At 44.7% G+C, this 24,757-nt stretch overlaps 1 protein-coding gene across 7 annotated transcripts in view; it reads right to left on the reverse strand.

Annotated features, from left to right (window-relative positions):
* FOXO3 (forkhead box O3) overlaps nucleotides 1-24,757 on the reverse strand; it is a 203,888-nt gene that overhangs the window by 71,796 nt on the left and 107,335 nt on the right. For 2 of the 7 annotated variants that reach the window (XM_074990776.1, XM_074990774.1), the window contains exon 2: nucleotides 8,100-9,529. The exons of 1 other annotated variant lie outside the window; for it this stretch is intronic. In XM_074990776.1, coding sequence (XP_074846877.1) covers nucleotides 8,135-9,529 — 1,395 coding nt within the window. In that variant the 3' untranslated portion in view covers nucleotides 8,100-8,134. Of the gene's footprint in view, nucleotides 1-4,379; nucleotides 4,981-5,008; nucleotides 5,854-8,099; nucleotides 9,530-24,757 lie in introns of those variants that run through there. 4 more of the 7 variants (XR_012645073.1, XR_012645072.1, XM_074990775.1 and 1 more) reach the window with 4 other exon arrangements.

Raw genomic sequence — 24,757 nt, forward strand, 5'->3', positions numbered from 1 at the left:
GTGTAAGCAGCAGTGTGCTGAATGGCTGTCCAGAACGCCTCAGAGCCACACAGCCCAAGCAATGGCCAAAAGCCGGCCACCCTGAGACCTCCCAGGGCCCTCAAGGGAACAGTCCGAGGGGTCCTAGGACCCAATCTGGGATAGCAAACACCAGGCTCCACCCTGGACTGGCTTGGAGCTGCAGGACCCGCTGAGCCTGTGGGCTGAGGAGGCCATTCTTCCAGACACCACCACGAACAGGTGCGATGCCCCAGGGTACACCCACCTTGCCACAGCCCTGGTTGACAGAGGACTGGAGCAGGTGTGGGCAAAAGTAAAAGAACTGCAATGGGTATGTCTGGGCATGGGACATGCGCCACAAGTCAGGGCAGGGATGGCCACCTGCCCCTTCTATGAAGAGCTCCACCAGCTCCTGGGGGATGAGGATGGCACCCCCTGATGAAAGACCGTGGACACAGCCGAGGCGGCCCTGCAATGCTGCCGGAGCCAGAGCTGCTGGGGTCCCCACTGGAGCCCCAGATGTTGCCAGACTCAGACCCTGAGTCCAGGCAGGGGACCCTGCTCATCACCCTAGACTCGAGCCCCTCCAGTGGGGTGACATCCAGGGCACCTCTGAACGTTTCTGAGAGACCCTCTGGTGAGTAGCCCATGGGTCGCACACCTCGGGGCCTGGGGGGTGGGTGCAGATGGGGCATGCTGAGGGGCTTGCCAGGCCAGCTCAGGTGGGATCCCATGCTGTGGTGCCAGCATGTGCAACCATGTGCAAGGTAGCGTGTCCCACCTGGATCCAGAAGGCAGCCCTTGGGCACGGGCACCGGCCCACTGACAGCCCCAAGGCGGGCTGCACAAGTCCCAGGGCCCAGAGGGGGCACCTGCCCCTGCCACGGTGGGGAGTGGGCCAGCCACAGGGGTGATGGCCCGACCCCAGACACACCACCGAGGAGTGCAGTTCTCGGCCATGCCGGCAGGTGACAGCACCCGCCCCCATGGACAGTGCTGCGAGCCACATACATGTGGGGAGCCCTGGGGCGGGCCAGGCTGTGCCCAGTACATCCACCACCCATGCAAGGACCCCTCTGAGGCCAGACAACCCACCCGGGCCATTAGCCTGTCAGGTGATGTGGGGGTCCAGCCCTGGTCCCTGAGGTACCGCAGGGTCCCTGTGCGGCAGGGCCTGCCTTGCAGGGCACACATGCCTGTGCTCCAAGGACATCCTAGTCCCTTGACCTGGGGTGGGGGATTCTGCTCACAGTGGGTGGGAGGACAGGGCCTTAGGGGTTGTGTGGCGGGAACGACTCACCATCTCTTTTCCCTCTCTCTTAGAGCTGCACCATTCAACAGCTGGGCCAGTGCCACCTCACCACTGGGGCAAGCCAGCCCCACGCAGGGCCTGGAGCTGGCCAACCCAGGAGTGGCGCCAGAGAGGGTCAGCACCTCACTATTGCCAGGACAGGCCTGCGGCCTGAGGCACTGTTGCCAGTGTGACGCCTCTGCCCTGTGGGCCTACACGGGCGCACTCAGCAGGCAGAACGACCTCCTGGAGCAGTGGCTGTGGGAGGACCAGGAGTGGCGGATGTGGGCCTGGGATCAACTGATGTCTTGCCTGGATGCCATCACCAGTGGCCAGCGGGCCTGGTTGGCCCAGCCACCTGTGGCTGCTGCCCCCGTTCCCCCTGCCACCACTGCTGTCCCTATCTTTGCCCCCACCCCTCCAGTTCCGCTGCCCTGCCCCTGCTGGACATCCTGCTGGCTGCCCTGGACCTGGCAGGGTGGATGATGGCCAAGGCTGCCCCCCATGCCAGCCCCTCCTGCCCTCCAGGCTCCTCCTACTCCCTCCCCAGAACTCAACCCTGCCAGACCTCCACACCTCCCCGTGCTTCCAGCCCCATACCAGCCCTGATGAGGACCCCGAACCCATGGTGGGAAGGGATTCAATGGCTGGTGCCGCTCAAAGTCCCATTGCCTCAAGGGGCTTCAGCCCCTCACCCCCTCTCTTGATTAAAGCCCCCATCCCCTGTCCCAAGCTGCCCTTCCAAGTTCAGATAATCCTCACACCCTGTCCCAGCCCTCCCATGTACACAGTTACTTAACTATTAACAGCGTGCAGTGATATCTGCACAACTTTTATTTTGCACAGATTTTTCTATTTTAAAGTAAATGGTTTATTCGTTCACAACCCCTGTGTCCCTCCTTATTGGGGAGGGTTTGTGGGAGTGTGAGTGGGTGAAGGGAGGGGGTCCTGGTGGGGACGGAGTAGCGCTGTGGGCCCAAGGCCCCTACTGTGGGTGTCTTGGGGAGGGTCATTGGGGTTCACAGGAGAAAAACTGCCCCTTAAGGCCTCCCAGATCTGCACCCCATCCCCGTGGGCTTGGTGAACTGGAGCTGTGCCCAGCTGTTTGAAGCCATGCCTGGTGTCTGCCTCCCACCCCCACCCCCACCCCCAGGAGAAAGGCCTCCTTCTTCCCCTTCACAATGTTGTCGAGGGCACAAGAGATGGCTACAACTTGGGAGACATTGTACTCCTCCACATCCAGCCAGGCCAGGAGGCACCTGAACCGTGCCTTCAGATGGCCAAGGGCACACTCCACCTGGTTCTCTTCCTGGTTAAGGCAGGTATTGAAGAGGTCCTAGGTGGGGTCCAGGTGGCTGGTGTAGGGCCTCAAGAGCTAGGGCATGAGGAGTGGTATCTGTACGTCCCAAACCTCCAGCTTACAGGCTGGAGTTGCGGAACACACAGGTGTCGTGTGCCCAGCCTGACCACCCAACATACACATTGAGGAACAGTCCCAAGTAGATGACTAGGGTCTGCAGCATGATGGAGTAGTACCCCTTGTGGTTTAGGTACTGGGCTGTGCAGTGGTCCTGGGCACAGATAAGGATGTAGGTCCCACTGACCATTTCACAGCAGTTCACGAATGCCAGGGCATGGTCTCCTGTGGACAGAGCTTCTCCCCCTTCCCAACCCCATCATTTGCATCCCAGATCCTGCTCCCTGAGGGTCCCCCTTGGGCAGGACTCCCTCCCATGCAGGGCCTGCAGCCTACAAGTGCCTTACCTGCATGAGGACGGCACTGATGGTGGACTTCCCCACACCAAACTGGTTCCCAAAGGAGCAGTAGCTGTCCCGGATGCAGAGCTTCCAGAGGGCGATGGTGACCCACTTCTTCAGGGGGATGGTGGGCTGCAACTGGATGTCCTCCCTTGGGAGGGCAGGGACAAGCAAGGCACAGTGCTCCAGGAAAGTGTCCTTCCTGATAGGGAAGTTCTGGAGCCACTACTGGTCATCCCACTGCCCCATGATCAGCCAGTCCCACCAGTCAGAACTGGTTGTGTACCTCCAGACCCATCTGGTCACCCAGGGCAGGGGGCAGGTGCGGGTGGGGCCCTAGTGCTCCAAGGGTGAGCTCCTCGATACCAGGGGCAGGTGTGTCCCCCCCCCCAGAGGAGGTTGGAGGATGGTCATGATCAAAGTGATCAGCAGTTTAAGCAACTTGGAGTGGGTCCAGTGCAAGTCTGGGGCTGATCCGGCCCCATGGCTAACTGGAAAGGTCAAACTTTCACAGAAAGCGTGTAAGCCATGCACTATCTATGCTATTCCTCCACAAGGCAGGCAAGCGTCAGTATGGGCAGGGAACATGGATATCCCACAACAGGTGGCAGGCATCCCTTTAAGGTTGTGCCTGGCTGGGGCTCCCAGAAAGAACTGTCAGCCATGTGATTCCATCTGATGAGGTTCTGGCGTCTGTTCTGTCGAGAGAGTGGCTGGGCTTTGTGGCTGCTCTCTCTTGAAAGAGCTGATCGCTTTTTTGTTCCGCTTTTGTGTGCGGACGTGCTCTGTCGACAGGTTTTGTTGGAAGTTCTTTTCTGACAGCAATGTCTGTCAACAGATTACTGTAGTGTAGACACAGCCAGTATGTTTAAGGCTACCCTGTTGGCCAGTACTGTTTCCTGGGTGTTCAGTGGTTGAGAATGATGATAAAACAAACTAGAGCTGTTGTGGCATAGCCAAGTGGTAAGAAGAAACATTACTTTAAAAATCAGAAGTACTCTAAAAAGAGGTTAGGAAACAGTGACTGAAAAATTATAGCGGGTTGGGGGCGTACAAGCAATACCTATGGGAAGGGAACAAAAATGGACCTAAAAAGGAACACATACCTCCACTGTCTGAATACAATGAAATTACAGATCAGTGAATCAAGTACAGATTGAACCTCTCTAGACTGGTAACCTTAGAACCTGACTGTGATGAACGAGAGAACTTGCCGGACCATGGGAGATCAATAGAGTTTAGCAGCATTACCAACACTTCCACTGTTTACTGGGCTCTTAGAAATTAGAGCTAAATAACCACACAGAACACTGACAGCCAGGACTAGTGGCTATAAAGAAATTTAATGGGACAACGAGGACTTGGCCACACACAAGGAAAGTGGTCATCTTGCTAATTAGAATCATGGTGGACCATGGGTGTTGCCGGATGCGAGAGTGCCGGACTAGAAGTTCAGCCTGTATTTAGGATTCTGTGTACATCAATAACCTGCTGAAAATTATAATTTTTGGTTTTGAAATAAGACACAGCCTCTTTCATGGAGCAGATATCACATTTGCAACAGCTGAAACATCCTGCTGAAAAGTAGTTTCTTAAACTTTAATCTTATAAACACTATTTACTGAGATCAGGAAAATTGCTAAGAGAGGCATTTAATTCAAGCTCCTTATAACTATAGTGAAAGAGACAAGTAATTTAAAAAAAGCATTGCAGAACTACTGCATAATATTTTATGTGAAACACATTTATCAAAATAAGAGACACGCATGGAGGCAAACTCTCAACTGCAATTGTTTAGACTAGGAGCAAATCATAATCCATAAGTAAAGATAAAATGGCACATCCACCCTTGAGCCTGGTACCAAATGAACGAACAGTACCTGGTCCAGTAATCGGAGGCAGTGGCAGGCCTTCCCAGAAAAGTGATCATACTGCACCAAGAAGAGTTTATATAGTTAACCAGTCTGTAAAGGAAGTCCTTTCATACACATGTACCACCATGTTCTGTATTCTGAATATTAAGTCTGCAAAAGAGTATGGCATCTATTCTTTCCATGAATGACAAAGGCCAATCTTTTACAAGGCAGTTCAGAGGACTATATAAATCTTCTTCAGCTGCTCATTTCTTGCAATGTTACCTAGCCAAGGTTCCACGTAGCTATCCTTTTCATGTAAGCAGTACAGCAATACTACGAAGGCATGGCGTCGAGACATTACTTTGGATAACATTTTGCCAACCAATATTGTCACCAGAATTTATTTTCACAAGACCTGCTACCTAATTGTGACCTTCGACATTTTATTGTGAGAACAATTCTGTTATGCTTTTATATATCATATTAAGATTTGGGATTTCTCACTCCATACATTATATACAGTATGCGCTAAGAAGAAAATCAACCAGCCAAACAGAAACAGAAAAAACATAGCTCTCTCAGCAAGTGTGGATTTTGGAAGTTCTGGTTAATAGTTCATAAACAAGGGCTCTAGACTGTGAGGGCAGGGAATATTTAAAAAAAAAAAATCATTAAAAATTAAATGGAAAGAGTCTGAGTCTTTTGAATTTCAATAAATAACCACATAACATGCACGGCTTAGTCAAAGTGCTATTTTATGGCGCGATCAGCAGAGTGAGCTTAAGAATCTATGGCCCATTCCCTGCAAAGACCTCCTCCTGGCCTTGTAGTTCAGTTGTCTCACATTTGGAAAGAGTATAGCCTGAATTGTGAAGAAGTCAGCAAAACTCCTTTCTTCTAGAAAAGATAAAGGCTGGGGCAGCCAACTATCACACCTAAGAAAGTAGCCTGTGAAGAGTAAATGGAAGAATTTTGTACATGACAGAAGTCTTCTCTCTTTTTCAAACAACAAATCAATATATATTTTCTCAAATGCTCAAAATATGCAGCAGGAAGCGTCACTCACCACTGCTGTTCACCAGCTTCAAAGCCTTTCCTTACCAGTCTAACTGTGAATTAGAGAAGAAATCTCCATTAACTACAGAATACCTCAAAGAGCAAGGGTCAGAGGGCTGTTCACCAACAAGTTGTGCAATTTAAACTTGAAAGACAAAACAAAGTTTAAAGTAAATCGCCAACTGAGCACCCCTGGTTAGTCTTGCATCTGGGGTGTTCTATACGTTATTCTGAAGTGAATGGGATTTCTGCACTCTAATTTATAACTAACCTTTAGTACTCCTGTATTTTAAAATCTATTCCTCTATACTAATAAACAAACACTGGCGACAAAGGACACTTCAAGAAGAATCTATAACATGACAGAGTGAATGTGTGTGGTCTAAGAAGATGGATGTATGGACGCAGGTGAAAGCCCAAACAATCTGCGGAAACCAGGAGGCGCATACTGATTTCAGTGGCAAGACTGACAGTTTGTACTACTAAGGAAAAGAACTATAGCAAAACCCCATGTAACTGTAATAAATTCAGAAAGATGGAAAGAGACGAACACCTAACCAGGAATAAACACCAGCAGACTTGGGCTGCAGTAATGCGTGTGAAACTCCCAGGGTGTGCCTACACTAGCCGGCTACTTTGAAGTAGCTGGCACAACGTCGAAATAGCACATGTTGCATCTACACGCGCCGTGAGCTATTTCGATGTTGAAATCGACGTTCGGCAGCGAGACAATGAAATCACTATTCCTATCTGAAGATGGGAATAGCGCCCTACTTCGACTTTCAACATTGAAGTAGGGCGTGTGTAGATGATCCGCGTCCCGCTACGTCGAAATAGCGGGGTCCTCCATGGCGACCATCAGCTGAAGGGTTGAGAGATGCCCTGTCCAGCCTCTGAAGCGCTCTATGGTCGCCACGTGCAGAAGCCCTTAGCCCAGGGCTTCTGGCTGCTGCTGCTGCAGCTGGGGGGTCCATGCTGCATGCACGGGGTCTGCAACTGGTTGTCAGCTCTGTGGATCTCGTGCTGTGCAGGCCAAGTGTGTCTGGGAGGGGTCCTTTAAGGAAGCAGCTTGTGGCTTTGCTGGCTGTCCCCTTATTTTGATGGGGGGTGCTTGTGTGCATGGACGCTCCGCATTTCCTTCCGGGGCGGCTCCTTTCGACATTCTCCGTCGCTACTTCGACGTTGAACATCGATGGCACCAGCCCTGGAGGACGTGTAGATAACACGCGTCGAAGTAGCCTATTTTGATGTTCTTACGTCGAAATAGGCTACTTCGACGTAGTATACTAGCGTAGACGTAGCCCCAATGAAGTTACTAGGAGTCATATTTTGAACAGATTGGAGGATTAGGCCCTAAAATGGAATGAGGCAACTCACTTCTTGTAATTAGCCCTTATACAATTTACACTTTTAAAATAGATGTTTCCTGGCCCCAAGTTCCTAATAATTCCATCATTTTTGCCTTTTTTTTTCCTTGAGGAAAAAAACATGAAAAATATGTGACTTCCTTAAAATCCCAGCACTGCTGGAGCAAAAATACAGCCTTCTGCCACTAACGATCCCTGCATATCCCCTCAGTTATTTGGTTACTTGAGCTGTATACGCTGTGGTGAAGGTTCAGTCTGTTGTGAGATAAAAGTAAGTCATTTCTGAGTTCCAGGAATGCTAAAAGCCACCTCTCTTCCACTGCTAATCTATTTTAATTATATTTGTAACTAAGAAGTTGGGTTTAATTAGTAGCTAAAATTTCTAAAAACTAAGCTAAAAAACCAGGTAGCTTCCGACACTGTCTCCCCCACCGACAGTGCTGCAGCGGAGGTGGTACTGCCTGACTGAGGTCTGGGACTGAGCCCTGAATTTTGAACTTTAAATATCTTTTCAGTCTTTACCTTTTCCCTCCCCTCCCTCAGTATCTCCTAAGTTTCTTTGGCTTTGCACGTTACGTGTACCACCATACACCACCATGCACGTTACGTGTACCACCATACACCACCATGCACGTTACGTGTACCACCATACACCGAGTTCACCAGAGACCACGTTAATATCATTCATACACACAAGCTATTAACTACTCAGCGTGAACACCAATTAAAACCAAACCCTTAATATTTTTACCTCGTCTACAGGACACTGACCTGCTTTGCCCATGTCCCCTTTTCTCAGAACTCCTTCAGCCTGGCACCCAACTCTGTGACGAAGCCTGTTTAGCACCAGTGAAGCTCCCCACATTCAGACTGACAACGTTCTGAGCTGAGATGAGGGAATCGAAGTTAAAATCCAACCCGTCTGCATCCATGAGTTCGCTGCGGATAATGGACTCCATGTCACATTCCAAGCTTCCATTGAAAATATCCAGGTCCAAATCGCTTGGGAATTTATCATGCCCCATGACTGGAAGGTTCATACTAGTGGAATACAAAGAAGAGCCTGAGAGTGAGTCAGAAAGTGTTTGCATAGACTGATTGATGGGTGACTGCTGCTGGTGTTTGGTCGACCCCAAGGTGTTCACATCATTTAAGCCCATGTTACTGATGGAATTAGACAAGGCACGACTGCCACCAAGAGAAGAATTCTGAGATTGATGCTGGTGGTGGAGCAGGTTCTGATTGACCAAACTTCCCTGGCTGGACGGAGCAGCAAATGACATCATTGGATCACTACGCAGCATGATACTCCTGCGTGAATTCTGGGCAGACACAGCTGTGCTGGCTTGAGACATGAGTGGATCAGACTGCGTCATCATGACATCACTGTGACTGAGTGAGTCAGATGCCAGCAGATCCTGCAGCGTCTGGTTGTTATAATGAGAAATGGAAGAAAAAGTAGCTTGCTTGTTCTCTTGAATGGTTTGCATGGGAGACTGACGAAGGGAATTCAGAGAGGATGGTCCAAACACAGCACTGTTGAAATTACTTGATGGAGAACCTTTGGAACCATATGGAAAACTGGAGCTTCTCTGCATGAGCCCCCCTGGTGGTGACTGCTGGGAAGCGGGGAGCGTCATATTGTCCAAAAGATCATCCATGATGAGATTGTCCGTCAGTCCATCATTCAAGTTCATTGTGCCTGCCATGTCAGTCAACCGAGGCAACTCAACGGTACAGGGTTTATGTACCGATGGGGACATGCTTGATGGACTACCGTACAGCATTGGAGAAAGTGGAGCATCATCATCCTGGACTTCATCTAGTTCGGTACTCGCCAATATCGGTGACAAACGGCCACTTATTGTGCTAGCGTTGGAATTTGTACGAGAGCGGAAATCCGTCCAGGCATCTAGTTCGTCGCTGCTGCGGGAGGTAGGGCTCCCTGGCCACTTGGAAAGCTGAGTTGGGCTATCCTCGCTAGCTTCTTGCGCAGCTTGCAGGGCTGCCTTTTTCTTAGCTGCTCGGCCTCTGCTCTTTGTGTACTTGTTGCTATTGTCCATTGACACAGCCCGTCTCCGTGGGGGCTTCCCACCTTTTCCACCATCTGGGTTTATCATCCACCACGAGCTTTTCCCAGTTCCTTCATTCTGTACCCTGATGAATCGACTGTGCAGTGACAAGTTATGCCGAATTGAGTTCTGTGGGGAAGGAATAAAACCAAAAGGTCAGGGAAAGTACCATTTCCTCAGCTAGGCTAACCTCAACCACGCAAACTCAATATTAACCCAGCTGAGAAATCAGATCAAAATACTGGGCTGCTCTGAGCATTCTACCCTGATCGGGCAGTGGATGCAATGCAGTGGCCAACCCTGTGAGCAGCAAGGTCCCCTTGCAAAGAACGCCATGCTGCTGTACAGCAGAACCAGCTCCGTCCTGTGCTAGCTGCCTTGCCTCGCCCCTCTTTACCCCTGACATAGAGAGCACTTCCAGGGAGAAGGGATGTGGCAGAAGTATACTCGGCTGCGCCCATCCTCCACAGGCACCGGGCTATGGACTGTGGGACAAGGGAGCTGCAAGCGACACCCTGGCCACCCACCCCACTCCCTTGGGCTAAGGAAGGTGACAAGTGAGCTCAGTGTAGGTTGCTCAGGCGTTCAAATCACTCAACAGCAAATCAACTAAAAAACGCATCACTAAGTGCTAAGCCCAGGTGGACCTGCACCGCTTCTACTTCTGACTGAATAAAATGTCTTGCATTCAGATTAAATTATCAGTTACTATTGTTCCAAGTCTCTCAAAATGAGAACGGCAAACACGTCAGTAAAGATGACTGGCAGACTGCCTACTGCCCCTGAAGCTTCTGTAAGTACCTTTGTATTCTTTACTGAAATGCAATATTGCATATGTATTATAACAACACTCCTGTGCAGATCACAAATGGCCTTCCCTCCTTCTCCTGCAGAACTGCACACTGGAGGTGGAGTGTACTTGTTCTCTCCATTGTTGGAATTTGAATTATGCATGCAGAGCAGCTGCTAGCACCCACAACACAGTCACCCAAAGGTGGACGGCCACTGTGCACAATAAGATCACTAGCACACCAGGCTGTTAGTAACAGAAATCTAGCATACCCACAAAATGTCCAGTGAATCCCAAATCTCACCAGATGGATCAGATGGACTGGGCACAAGAAATGATCAAAAGTGGCGTGACTTCACTCTACGGCAATTGAACCCAGTACACAAAATTCTGACAGACCCAGAAAATAGCTCCCTGTGACTCAAGTAGAAGGACACCAGAGTTACACAAGTGTAACCGAGACAAAAAATCTCACTCAAGAGCCTCTGCTTAAAATACAGCTAAAAAGATTATAAGAAGCTTGCTAATAAAAATGCGTGTTTTTGATTTTATGCACAAGTTAAAGAGTTTTGGAGCTATGCCACATTATTTTGGCAAACCAGCTTTACTAATGCTGCATGTTAAATATGAACAAGTTTTAAGTCAGAGACGTTTTTAAAATATTGGCAAACATCAGCTGTATCTATGTGGAGGATACAAATACATGTGTTCCACCAGCATGTTGTAAAAAGAGAAAATCAACAAGCTCTCATTGTAATCAAACATGCCAGAATAAGTGTTTTCCATTTACAATACACTGAAGGAATTCCAGTTTCAATTGGACAAAGAACACACACAGCCAACAACTATTCATAAACACATTAGCATTCATACTATTAACATAAAGGGACATTTGACATAAGTGAACTGAAGACCTATGAAGAAATGTAGCCCAGATTATTTTTCCCATTTTGTTGATGGTAAAGAAATTTTTAATGTAATTTTGATCAGGTTCAGCACTGACCTTCTCCTCCCCCTCCCAACCTTCCTCAAATTCTTCTCACACAACGACTACAGAAACACCTGTTTACTACTCATGAAAAGGAAAAAACAATAAACTACAGTTCAAAACAGGAGTTGCGATTTTTTAACAATTTGCACAGCACCGCAAACAAGACTTCATATCAACACTGAAGTTAAGTTTGTGTCAGCATCTCTATGATATACACACTCTTGCATTCTAAGGGACTATAATCCTTGGAAAAATGATTTGGGGTTCATTCTCAGCATCAAAGTTCTTAGTCAAGCCAAGGGGGATTTTCTATTATTGAATCAGTGAGTTTTTAACTATATTTAGGGTCTGGCAGAAATCTGTTTTAAAATATATTAACCAGATGCCACTATCCACTTACCTACTCTCCCCCAACAGGGCTTTAAAATAAACAATTTACGTTTTTAAAATTTAACTAACATTTCCTAACTAAGGCTCCAGTATTGCAACTGGATCCATGTGGATGGGTTCTTACACTCATGACTTGCTGGCTCCAATGGGCCTCTATCCAGGAAGTGTTTATTATGTCTCTCTACATGGATCCAAGGTGTACAATCAGGCCTAACTGCACACGACATGAAGGAAAAATGCCACTCAGAGTCACTCCAACAAGAGCACAAGGAAGACTGGACACGCAACTGGCCAGTGATTATGCTACAGAAGACATCTTTTGACAGAAAGCAGTACAGGAGAAAAAGAACTGGAATAGAAATGGAACTTCATGTAAGTTAGGACATAAAAACAAACTGCCTGAGATGTCAATTACCACCCCAATGCAAAAGCAACCCACTGATTTCTGCCAGCTCTAACCACGTCACATAAATCCTGGCATCAGAAGGGCTGTGTGGGTTCAACTTGTGCTGACTTCATGGAGTAAAGCACAACAGCTTTCAGGATCAGGTCCTAAATGGGGACTGGGGGAGAGAGAAGAAGGCTGTAATTTGCATATTTATAGGGATCACCATCTCTTTGGGGCATATTCCTGGCATTATACAAATAAAAAACCCCATAGTTTTGCAACTGAAAATTGGCAGTTATGAAAAATCCAGGCAGTTTATTTTCATTTAAGTTATTCCAAGTGCCATTTACATACCTGCTCTGGTTCTCCTTTACTGGCTTCTGTAAGATTGTTTTCTGTAGCAAATGTGCTGCCAATTTACTCCTGTGTCCACTCCACACTCAGGTACCTCTCAGTTGCCACACACAAAGGGCCCTCCCATTTCCCTGTCAAATACTTCCTTAGAAGATGTTTGTTTTGGGTAGCCTTCCCACACTACTCTCTTCACAGTGTCTTGATAACATCTTGTGCTGGAATTACTGTCCCATGCATCATATCTATCCAAGTCGGTCTGGATTCTGACCCGATCCTGCTATATTTTCTCTTGTTAGCATTCCCATTAACATCAATGTGACTGATTAGTCTCATGAGCAAAGGCTACAAGATCTGTTCATCAGCTTGTAAAGTGCATGGGAGCGAACCTCTTTTACAGAATTTCTGAAGTGTCACCTGGACGTCTATTGGAGGTCATTAAAAATGTAAAAGAGTCTAAAAAAAAATAAGAATTCACTCACAAAAATGTGCCTTCGAAACATATATATCATCCTAGTGGCAAAGGCCAAAGGGAACTCCTTCAGGAAAATGCAAAGTGAGGATTCAGTCTGGCTCCCATTCAAATCAATCGGGGTTTTGCCTTTGATGCGAATGGGAGCAGGATTAGTCATTAAGATAGAAATGTAACAAATCATTCCATGCCTAATGAGACACTTTAAAGATACCACTCTGGCACTCTCATGGCACTGTATATTGGAGGGCATATGCATGAGACAGATGGTAGCTGTGTTGTCTAATGAATCAGTGGAGGGGACTCAGATATCTCAGTGATGGGTGCAATATAAGGATCTGGATAAGAACAAAATAGAAAAAAATATGTTATATTCCTCCCTTTATCTTCTATAATGCCCACGGTGTGCCACACGCTTTATTAACAGAGTATGTGTCCCCTACCTCTACAATCACGTGTATACAATACTTCTATGTATATATAGGTGCCTAGCAAAACTCGGCCCCGATGCCCAAAGGGGCACTTCTGCACTACACAGAGTAAGTAAGCGAAAATAATACAAGATTGAACGCAAAATGGAAGAACATAAGGAAAGATGCCGAGAGGAGAAAGTAAGGTAATGGTGAGACAATAAGGAAACCGGAAGCATTCTTTGGCTGCACACTTCTCAAAAGCTACAGGTGACTTTCAATTATTTGAACACTGGGTGTTAGTGATCAGCAGGGCTGACAGTCATCACAGGCCCCAGGGCAAGGTGGGAGGGGGGCCCGGCTCTGTATGCCCAGAAGGGTCCAAGGGTGGAAAGGGAGGGGCCTTGGGCAGTCAGCACTCAGAACTGCTCAAATCACAGTGCTGCGCCCCACCTTCCTTGCAGCCATGCAGAATGGCGGGTCAGCACTGCCACAGCACTTCAAAGGGGCCCAGAGCTTTGGCCACGACCGTTGCCAAAGCAGAAGTGGCAGTGGCCGGAGCTCTGGGCCCCTCCGAAATGCTAGGCTGCGGGACAACTGCCCCCATTTCCTCCTCCTTCTTCCATAGGTGGGCCTGTTAGTGATGATGGATTTTAGTGTGGGAAAGGCTGACACTGGTGCTGATCAGGACTGGAGCTGAGACAGGCTGTGGTGTTCCTGGTGAGATGCATGATGGACAGGAGGAGTGAGGCTGGGCATGGGGCCAGAGGCCCAAAGAGATGTTAGAAGGCACTAGAGATGCCACTGTCAAGACAAAAAGTTCAGGAAGAAGATAGATCAGATGAAATCAGGAGGCTACTGCATCTGAACCTCGGCTCTGGCTTCTCCAAGTGGCTACAGAACTTTGCTGGCATTTCTGGAGGAAAGTGACCTTTTATAGATCATTCCTGGAAGAAAAAGTCTGACGGAGACAGGCCATATGGGTGAGAGAAATGCTGGGGGCCTGAAACTCATTTAGTGTAGCTATGGAAGTGGGGCAGAGTGTCCATCTCCCTCTCTTGGGTCCTTTGCTGTGGGCTTTGCGGTGTCTGTTATGTATAACTCAACCTTTATTTTTTTCATGTAGTTCTGTATGTGGAAAGGGCAGAACAAAAAAGGCTTGGATTGGGACTATTAGCATACAATGTTTCACTCATAATGAATCATCAGACCAGTGTTCAGATCAACAGCACTGACAGATTAATATTTTTGTAGAGCACAGAGCAGTATTTTCAAATTTAATGGTTAAACTTTTTATTGACTGCACAAAACTTCCTTAAATTAGTCCTCCTTCAAGAAACCACTGTTTTGCTCTACAAAGAGGGTGTACCCATAATGTCGTGAGAGCTTATTTCTCTGACCATTTTTTGACAGGGTTACGTTATGGTAGATTTATATAAAAGACATTTTATCATTTCCAAAATATTATATACCATCCGTGATACAGACACCTATCTGCTCCTTTCTTCAAAGGCTTGCAATTGTGGAGTATGACAGCATTTTATCCTTGTCAATGTCAAGCAGAACTGGCAAATCCCCATATTCTTAAAAATGCAAGAATTTGCCTGCCCCTTCTAACCAGTGTCTGTTTCAGTCTCTTCCAAACTGCGTTTACCTTGTGGAACCCGTCCATTAACTCAGACACCAGCTGCAAGTGCTTCCAAAGGAATACAGAGACTTTTTTGTCTGGAAGCCACATGTGGTATCAATTTATCATCCGCAACACGCAACAAGGAATCCACTCATTTTAAAAATAAAATGAGAGTTGTGTAACTTAAATGTTACAAGCCCTTCCCCCATTATCTATCTATCGATTGTGTAACGTAACTCTTAAATGCTCCCCCCTTTTTTAAAGGCTGAAGATTAGCACAATGAGGTACAGTTGGTGACTGCTGAGACCAAGTTACATGTCACTCTGGTGAGACATGATTTCCCTTTACACTAGCCATGTTCATGCTTCCCCAACAAATCACGCTTATCTACGTGTCTGATAAATCTCTTCTTCACTAGAGTTTTAATTTTCCTTTTATGAAATAGTCCTACAGGCCTGTAATGACCAGGATAACCTCTGGAGTAATTTTTTTAAAAATTGGCATCTCATTATCTATCTGCTATTCCTCTGTTACAGAAGCTGAATTAAATGATAGGGTACATACCATAGTAACAGAGAGGGAGCCGTGCTAGTCTATACACTATCAAAACAAAAAGCAGTCAAGTAGCACTTTAAAGACTAGCAAAATAGTTTATTAGGTTTATTAGTTTATTATTATTATTATTATTATTATTTATTTATTAACCTAATAAACTATTTTGCTAGTCTTTAAAGTGCTACTTGACTGCTTTTTGTTTTGATAGTGTATAGACTAGCATGGCTTCCTCTCTGTTACTATTCAACATGCAAGGCACTACATTTAGCCGTTTGGAATGGAGATCCATCAACTACATGAAAAAACTTGCCCAGATCCAGACAGACATCATCTTTCTCTCCAAATGCAAGAAAATGGACATTGTACCCAAGGGACTGACAGTGAAAAATTCATTACAATCAACATACTACACAGACTACAGTGAACATCTATGCAACACGCTTTCTAACCTAATAAACTATTTTGCTAGTCTTTAAAGTGCTACTTGACTGCTTTTGTTTTGATACATACCATAGTAGTTCTGCAATTTCACATCTAAGCTCTTTCGGAACTCTCAGGTGAATACCATCTGGTCCTGTTGACTTATTACTGTTTAATTTATCAATGGGCTTGTCTACACTTGCCCCCAACTTTGAAGGGGGCATGTTAATCAGGGCGATGGGAGATTACTAATGAAGTGCTGTGGTGAATACACAGCTCTTCATTAGGCTAATTCTCCCCCACAGCAGCTTCGAAGTGTCAAACTTCAAAGTGCTGGCGTGCGTGTAGAAGTGCCAGTGCTACACTGAAGTGCCTTTACTCCCCAAAATTTTGAGGAGTAAAGGCACTTACTTTGAAGTAGCGTGGGCACTTCGAAGTACCTGTGGCTACATGCACGCCGGCACCTCGAAGTCTGACACTTTGAAGTTGCCGTGGGGGAGAATTAGCCTAATGAAGTGTTGCATATTCACCACAGCACTTCATTAGTAATCTCCCATCACCCTGATTAGCATGTCCCCTTCGAAGTTGGGGGCAAGTGTAGACAAGTCCAATTTGTTCCAAAATCTCCTCTATACTTCTACACAGTTCCTCATATCTGTCACCTCAACAGGATGGTTTGAGGTGCCGTGAGATCTCCCTCATACCCTCTGCAGTGAAGACCAACGCAAAGAGTTCATTTAGTTCTTTGCAATGGCTTTCTCTTCCTTGAGTGCTCTTTTAGCATTTCCATCATCTAGCGAATTCACTCACTGTTTGGCGGGCTTCCTGCTTCTGATGTACTTAAAAAATTTGCTGTTAGCTTTTGTGTTTTGCTAGTTTCTCGTCAAATTCTTCCCCCAAACACTTTTTGTCTGCCTAATTATACTTTCATACTTGCCTTACAGAAATTTTCATGAGGTATGGGGATGAGAAAATTAAACTATATCAAGAATGTTTTAATTTGTGAGTGTGTTCATAATACATATAATTCATGCATGTACACAGTTTATGGAGAGAATATAGAAAGCAAAATCTAGCATTAATGCAACATTTCAGATTGTGAAGAAATATCCAATTCTGTATTTCCCCTGCAACTTTAACTGTTTAGGTAAACATTAATAACAAGCAGGAATATGTTTTAAAAATAGGTTTGTATTCAACCAGAAACACAGTAAATGAAAATTTATGCACCTGTGTGTGTGTAATATGGCTGATTTAGGCTGTGACTACACTGGTAACTGAGCAATAAAGCTTCTGCTTAAAAAAAAAACAACCTCATCCCTGAACAACAAAAGATGAGTGCTAATGTAAGTAGGAACACACTCTTGCTGACAAAGAAAATGTTACTCTTAGGCTACATGTAGAACTTTAAAGGCTAACAAAATAATTTAATAGGTGATGAGCTTTTGTGGGGCAGACCCACTTCCTCAGATCTATAGCCCTACCAGAACAGACTCAATATATAAAGCACAGAAGTCAGAACCTGCAGTGAAAGAACACTCTCATCACTGCAGTGAGAGCAGCAGCCCTTTACACACAATTAACAACGGCTATTGCACTTAGAGTTCTGAGCAGAAATAAGGAATTGAGTACTGAAATAAGGAATACTCATTTCTGCTAGCCCTGGACTCTGGGGTGACCCAAGCATACCTTTCTGTTAAAAAATAAATAAAAACAGGAAGAGAAAAATGCCTCCTGGAACTCTGAATGCTTGCTTTGTTGAATTCCCTCCTTATTCTCTCCCCAATACAGTAAACCCTTGAGAAGAGCGATTTTGATTTGCGCTTAAGTCACATTAACGTGAGTTAAGTGCAAATCAAAACCACCACCCCCTTCCAGCCCCTGGCTCCCCAGCGTGCAGACAGAGGCTTGCAGTGCAGTTTCTCCAGCTGGGAGAAACTGCATTGCAAGCAGCTGTGTGCCCCCAAGTTGGGGAGCAGCAGAGCTCTGCAAAGGCTCCAGCTGTCCACTTCCCCAGCCAGGGGAATTCTGGAGATCTCCCCAACCCCTCCCCCCACAGCTTACAAGAAATCTGATTTACGCAGAGGTTGCCAAGGATGCAACCTCTGCATAAATCGAGGGATTACTGTATAGCGGTATTTCTGATTGTAGTTTTAAGGAAGGCACCGAGAGAGAGAGATGCTGCAATTAGTTCTCTCCTCCCCACAGATCCTTACTCGTACTTTTCAGAAAGGTAGGTGGCATCCAGGGGATAATTAGAACTGCTTGGAGCAACATTCATTGGAGTGAAGATTTACCCCCTGAAATCCCTTTGGCCAAATATGAGAGTACCTGTGTCCATCCCAAAGTGAGGATCCCAACTATGCCATATTATGCTGGAAAAGTTTGTTTTAGAGAAGGGGAACTACTTCCCATACACATACACTTTCTGCTTGCTTTTGCTCTCTTATGCCAACTTAAGTGGAAAGAAATTCCCAAGAGTAGAAGTTTTATTCCCTCCCCATTTAGTTGCTGAAAATGACTTTTTACACACTGTTTAAAAGTATGTTAAAAACAGGCAAGATGTATCAAAACAGTTATGTTAGCTAGTTAGTCAAATATATATATTTAATTCCATGTTTTACACAATAACTTTATAATTAAAACATGCTGATGCCCTGTTCTTTCAAAACACTGACATTTAAAACTACTATAACAATAACAACAACAAAAAACATGTGGTTAAAAATGTCTGGGAATTGGATGAACACATCACAGTTCCAGTCACCAGCAAAATTTCCAGTTATGCTACAGACAGCCATCCAATGACCGCAGGAGGACTCAAATAACTAACATTTGCTTTGCTTTGAGTAGAGCGTGTGGGTTTCAGTTTACTTCTTTCCACTGGGTGGAGTGGGGGGAGTAAAGTAAATCTCAGTAATCAAAATAATATAATTCAGAGAATGTCCAAACAGCAAAAAGTTACGGAATTAAGAAAAATAAAGTAGAAACAACCTCTCACCCTAAAATCCCATCCTGAATGTGCTGAAAAGTGAAGTAAACTTCATGAGAAGAGATGGCAACGGCTGTGCAGCATATATTTTTTCAAATTTAGAAACTGTCTCGGTAGCCTATTTCCCAGCTGTTTTTGTTCTTGGAGGAGTACAGAGAACATTCCATTCCACACAGCCAAACCTGTGCTTCCGGCACACATTGGACTTTGGAAGCAGCTCCCTGAAGGCATTTTTTTTCCCTTTTGGCTAAGCACTCCAGAATTCCTGTCAGTATTATAAAAGTGCACACATGCACATGCACACTTTAACATAGAATAGTGTGTGTGAAAATACAGTGTCTGCATCCACACACGAAACAACTATTTTAATTGAGAACTGAAAAGGAGTCTTGTAAACACAGTTCCATTACCCATCCCTCTCCAGACACACTGTATCATGAATGCAAATACTTCAAGATCTCAAAATTATGTTTAATTAAGAATAAAAAATTGCTGACAGGGTTTGACCTCACAAGGTGCTGGGTAGATACTGGTATCCTAAGTGCCTTCTATTGCTGTTGGAAGTCTATGAGCATTGAGTGTAATCAGATAGGATCTGGATAGATTCCCCTGCTGGTAGGACAGTGGATATATTAAATGTTTTCTGGTATATATCACAGCTCAGTAAGAAAATTCCTATGTGAAATCCTAATTTCAGAAAATTTAAAAATAAAAAATCTTGTAGGCCACAATGGAAACTTTTTTAAACTTTAAAAATCATATCCCAGGGTAAAGGAAAAAAAGTGACCCAGGTTTTTACAGGCTTTAGGTGGTACTGTAGAGAAGAAAAAGGAAATCTAACCCTTCTGAATGAGAAATGAAAACATGCACAAACAGCCATTGTGTTAAACAAAATCTTAATTATTTGCAAACTCATCTCTGGTGTAACTATTATGTTTTACAAGAGGTGCAGCAGGTTTGGGTTGTTGGTGGTGGGGCCAGCAGCCAAGGGACCAGCTGCTCAGCTGGGGGCAGAGGGTTGCGGTGGCTTGCAAGAGGCTTTAGGTGGTACTGTAGAGAAGAAAAAGGAAATCTAACCCTTCTGAATGAGAAATGAAAACATGCACAAACAGCCATTGTGTTAAACAAAATCTTAATTATTTGCAAACTCATCTCTGGTGTAACTATTATATTTTACAAGAGGTGCAGCAGGTTTGGGTTGTTGGTGGTGGGGCCAGCAGCCAAGGGACCAGCTGCTCAGCTGGGCAGCAGAGGGTTGCGGTGGCTTGCAGGAGTGGGTAGGATGCTGATGGAGCAGAGACAATGGCCCACTTGACCATTCGGGAATTTGATTATCCAGCATCCCCATTTCCCCAGATTACAGAGTAAAACCCTTATATGAGTTCACATCCTTCAGTAATAACTTATTATTCATCAAACTTTTCTATAAATGGGTTGTACAGTAATTATATTTTAATCCAAAACCCTCCTATCCAAACCTCTACATTATCTGAATGTCCTTTTATATTATATTTATGAAGCTGTTCCCTGATTTTAGTCATTGATTCATTTTTAACACCACCATTTTTATCTCCAAACACCACAACATGTCAAAAAGTACTACAATCCTAAATCTACCCTCAGTTCCACAAAAAAAAAAAAAAAAATCAACAGTAATAGTTGATACATACAGTAAACTCTTTTATATCTGACATGCTATTATCCAGAACTCTCAAATAACCGACATTCTAACCATAAGTAAATTTTATTTGCGTTTCCCATAAGTAGAGTGAAAGTAAATACAAATAAATACAGCAAATACAGTATACATTTACAGTGTACAATACTACTGCTTTTGGTAAACAAAGCACTCTGCATACATTTTTGCTTGTTTCTTAATATCTAATCTTGTTTTTCTTGTTTTCCTTAGTATTACGCATTGCTAGGTATACATCCCTATTATCCAGAATATTTGAATATCCAGCAACCTGCTGGTCTCCGGGCTGCCCGATGAGTAGCAGGTACTCACTTCTCCCTGAGCATTCTGTTTGTCAGTTCCACTCATTTTACGCAAAACATTTTCTTCACAAAAATAAGGGTTAAAATAATTTCTTTTCAAAATACAACTTTAATTTCTGTAGTAAGCATGGAGATCCCCAAAGGTATTGCTACAGTGAGCTAGTATAAAGAAACTCGGAATCCCTGCTATGATCAGTGTCATTAGCATCTATGTCTTATTCTTCCTTTAAAAATAGATAGTACACAAAATGTTCTCCCCATGATAGCCTCTGACATTACATCACATTATATTTATACAGCACCTTACTAGGAGACTGCTATAATTCTCTCTCTCAGTTCAAGAAAGACGCATGAAAAAAGTAACACACACATCACTAATCATAATATTGTTCAGTATAGTAGTACTCAAAAATAGTTAACCTATTCACCCTGGCTCAAGCTAATGCCCACTGAAGTTAATGGACAAATTCCTGTAGATTTAAACGATCTTTGGTGTGGCCACCATGTAAATATTCTGGTTTTATTCTAAGGCTAAATTTTGGCTTTCAGAGTTTTAAACTTTAAAAAAGACTGTATTTCAACTAAGTGATTAAAAAAAAGTTTCACAGGAACATTCACTAGGGTACGTCAATGCTAGCCCACCTTTACAAAACACATACATTGTAGTGAAATGTACTGAGGAAATGTGACTAAACTAGCTATTCTATAAAAGACTAATCATACTATAGGAGATTGAGAATAAAACTAATGGGCTTCATTTGTATTTATAGCATCCCAAGAGTCCCATATCTCTCTCATACAAACAGACCTGCTCACTTGCAGGATCAGACTCCAAATTCAAACAATATGTGTATGTAATTTAACCACTAAATAGGTAAGGTAATGATAAATATAAAAAAGAAAGCAATACTTCCATTATGAGTAATGGCAAAAAACCTGTCATTCAAACAAAAATCTGCCCCAAAAGTCTGAGATTACTACTGCTTTTCCAAACAGGAGACATCTGTGCTAGTGACTGGTAAAATGCTGAATTTTTAATGGTGTCTATATTGGTTAATATATTATACATACAATGCAACCTTTAAAAGGAAATGCCTGATTTACAAAAGCGTAATAGTATTCTAAGTTTAATTCACCAACGGGTTAACTTTGAAATAGCAGGTCAGTAATAGATTGCTTAATATGTGGTCTGTATTAATCAGAAGCAAAAAACTGCACATACTAGCATTCAAATCTGGTGACAGTATAGCTAACATATGACTTCTTAGAGAAATGGATCCAACACGTGTGTAAACTGACCAAGTTTCTGCAGGCCTGTACAGGCCCTTCAGAAGCTGGCATAGTGTAACAGGTCCCCTGGTAAGAGGCTTTAGGCAACCTCTAATATTATCCTCAACCTTTCTGTTAGGAAGATTAAACTGAATCAGGAATTCTATTCTGAGATATTTAAAACACAAAATTAGTTTATTATTGAACCAGAAAAGACTATCTGATTTTTCAAAAATTTTGATCTGAAAATATGATTCATTTCAGCTAGCTACAGGCAAAGCAATAGTTACATTCTGCTTGACAACCCCAAGAGCAAGGTACAAAACAATTTAAGGAAGCATCTGAAAAATGGTTTTTAATTTTTCTTTTTACACTGGGCCTGATTCTGTGGTCTCTACATGAGCAGAAAACTCCCAGTGGAATTTAAGCCCGTGTGAGAAGACATGCAGAACTGGAACCAGAATTATTTACAGAACATGAAATAGTTGAATGAATTTGAGAGGCTGGTATGGAGATGATGGATGAGTGAATAAAACAGTTTGAAAAATGGGCATCTCTCCTTTAAAAATAGTTGAAAGTGATTACAGATTATTATACAGCCCTGCACCATCTTCAAGCTATAAAATATTGCAATGTTTTTAATATTAGGAATCAACTAGTTTTGATCGTGAGCTGTACGTACTACATTCCCAGTATGTCAGAGAACACACAAGTCTTGCCAGCCCTAAAGCTCTTCCCCATATTAGGACACAAGCTTTAAGCACGGTATTTGGAAACAAACTATAGAACGGGTTTCTAATTGTTTTCTACAAATACAGGTTAGATGCATATTATGCCAAATGTCTTCAAACCATTTTTTGAAATTGCCTGAGACAGCAGATAGTCCTTTAGTCAACCAAGTTTTTACTCCAGCTTCCATTAGTATTGTGTGAGAAAAGAGTAAAGCTCTGAAGAGAGCTCTCAGTCTCAAGAACACCATCAGTTTAAACCAGTATTGGGCATAGGTGCTGGAACTAGGGATGCTGGGGGTGCTGCAGCACCCACTGACTTGAAGAAGTTTCCATTAAAAACAAGATTTACAGACTGGTTCATTGGCTCCCAGCACCCCCACTATAAAAGTTGTTCCAGCACCCCTGGTGGTGGGCAACCTGTGGCCTGTGGTTTGCAGGCTGCCAACCACTGGTTTAAACACGGTTATCGACTGTCCATATTCTCTGGTGCCGCAGTATTTAACCTGTCTACGTAGAAATATTTTTAAAAATCGTAGGTTAGGTGAGGCCATGGTCATTGTCTGATAGACCATCACTTTGGCATACACAGTGTAGTTGTGGCTGTGTTGGTCCCGGGATATCAGGGAGACAGCAGTATCTTTTACAGGACCAACTTCTGTTGATGGGAGAGCCAAACTTTTGAGCTTACACATAGTTCTTCAGGTCTGGGAAACATAACGGCTTGTCTTCATGTACGACCTGATAGCAGTGCAGCTGTAGCAAGTTAGTAATGAGGCTCACACACGGATATGAGAGTTCTGATGGAAATTCTTCTGTCAACACAGTTAATCCATCTCCACGAGAGACAGTAGCTCGGTGGATGGAAGAAGCTCTCCTTTTAACACAGTGCTATAGATAAAGGAGGGGTGAGGAGTGGAGTTTGGTTGGACTGGATTTTTCACACCCCGTCATGGTGTAATTATACCAGTATAAGACTGCAGTGTAGACCTGACCTTAGTCAGGGCTTGTCTCCATTACAAGGTGGATTGATGCTGTGAGGATCACCAGGGGTTGATTTAGCAGGTTTAGTGAAAACCTGCTTAATTCACTGTTGATCACTCTTCTGTCATCTCTGGTAGTATGCTAGCAGAACAAGATGAGTAAGGGGAGTTGATGAGAGAGTTTCTGCCATCAACTTAACACAGCATAGACCCTGTGGTAAGTAAATCTGAATTATACGGATTTGAGTTATGCTACTAAAGTAACTGAAATTGCATATCATACATCAATTTACCACCATTGTGTAGACCTGGCCTCAGAGTGCCATAGCTAAAGACAAACTATTGCTTAGCATAAGTAGTTAACATGTTTCAAGCGACTGCTCATGGTTAGATTCCCATTAATACCCATCCAGTCACAACGAGGAAAGGAATGGGGGCAGGGGGGCAGCTGGAAGGTAGCTGTCATTGGGTTTTAGATTGTTTTAAGCCATAAATCCAGTATTTCTATTCAGCTCATGTCTTTCAGTGGAGAGGAGCAAACTACTGCACACGGGCCCCATCCTGGCCCACTGGACCCTTCAGTCCTGTCCCTGAGCTCCTCATGAGAACGGAACCAGGACAGCCTTGCTGGCAGAGCCAGCTCAACTCCTGGGCAGAGCCGCAAGCAGGGGCAGTAAGCCCCTGGCCCCTCTTCTTCTGTCTCCCCAACACCCACTGAATCCTCAGTTCCCCCAGTGCTGGGTGGTGCGTATGCCGTGCCACCAGCCCCAATCCTGCGGGCAGCACAGCTGCAGTGCTGTCTGGTGGTAGGCAGGGAGCAGGAGGTCCTGACTCCTGGAGAGACATGAGGGGACTGCTTAGGGGGCTGGGAGGGGCCATGCCTGGCTGTCTGGGGAGGCAGAGCCTCCCTACCTGCCCTACATACACCTACCATACCCGATGTGGCCCTCAGCCCCAAAAGGTTGCCCAACTTATCTTTAACACGAGCG

The sequence above is a fragment of the Carettochelys insculpta genome, chromosome 3 (assembly GCF_033958435.1).
Source record: "Carettochelys insculpta isolate YL-2023 chromosome 3, ASM3395843v1, whole genome shotgun sequence".
Classification (NCBI taxonomy): Eukaryota; Metazoa; Chordata; order Testudines; family Carettochelyidae; genus Carettochelys; species Carettochelys insculpta.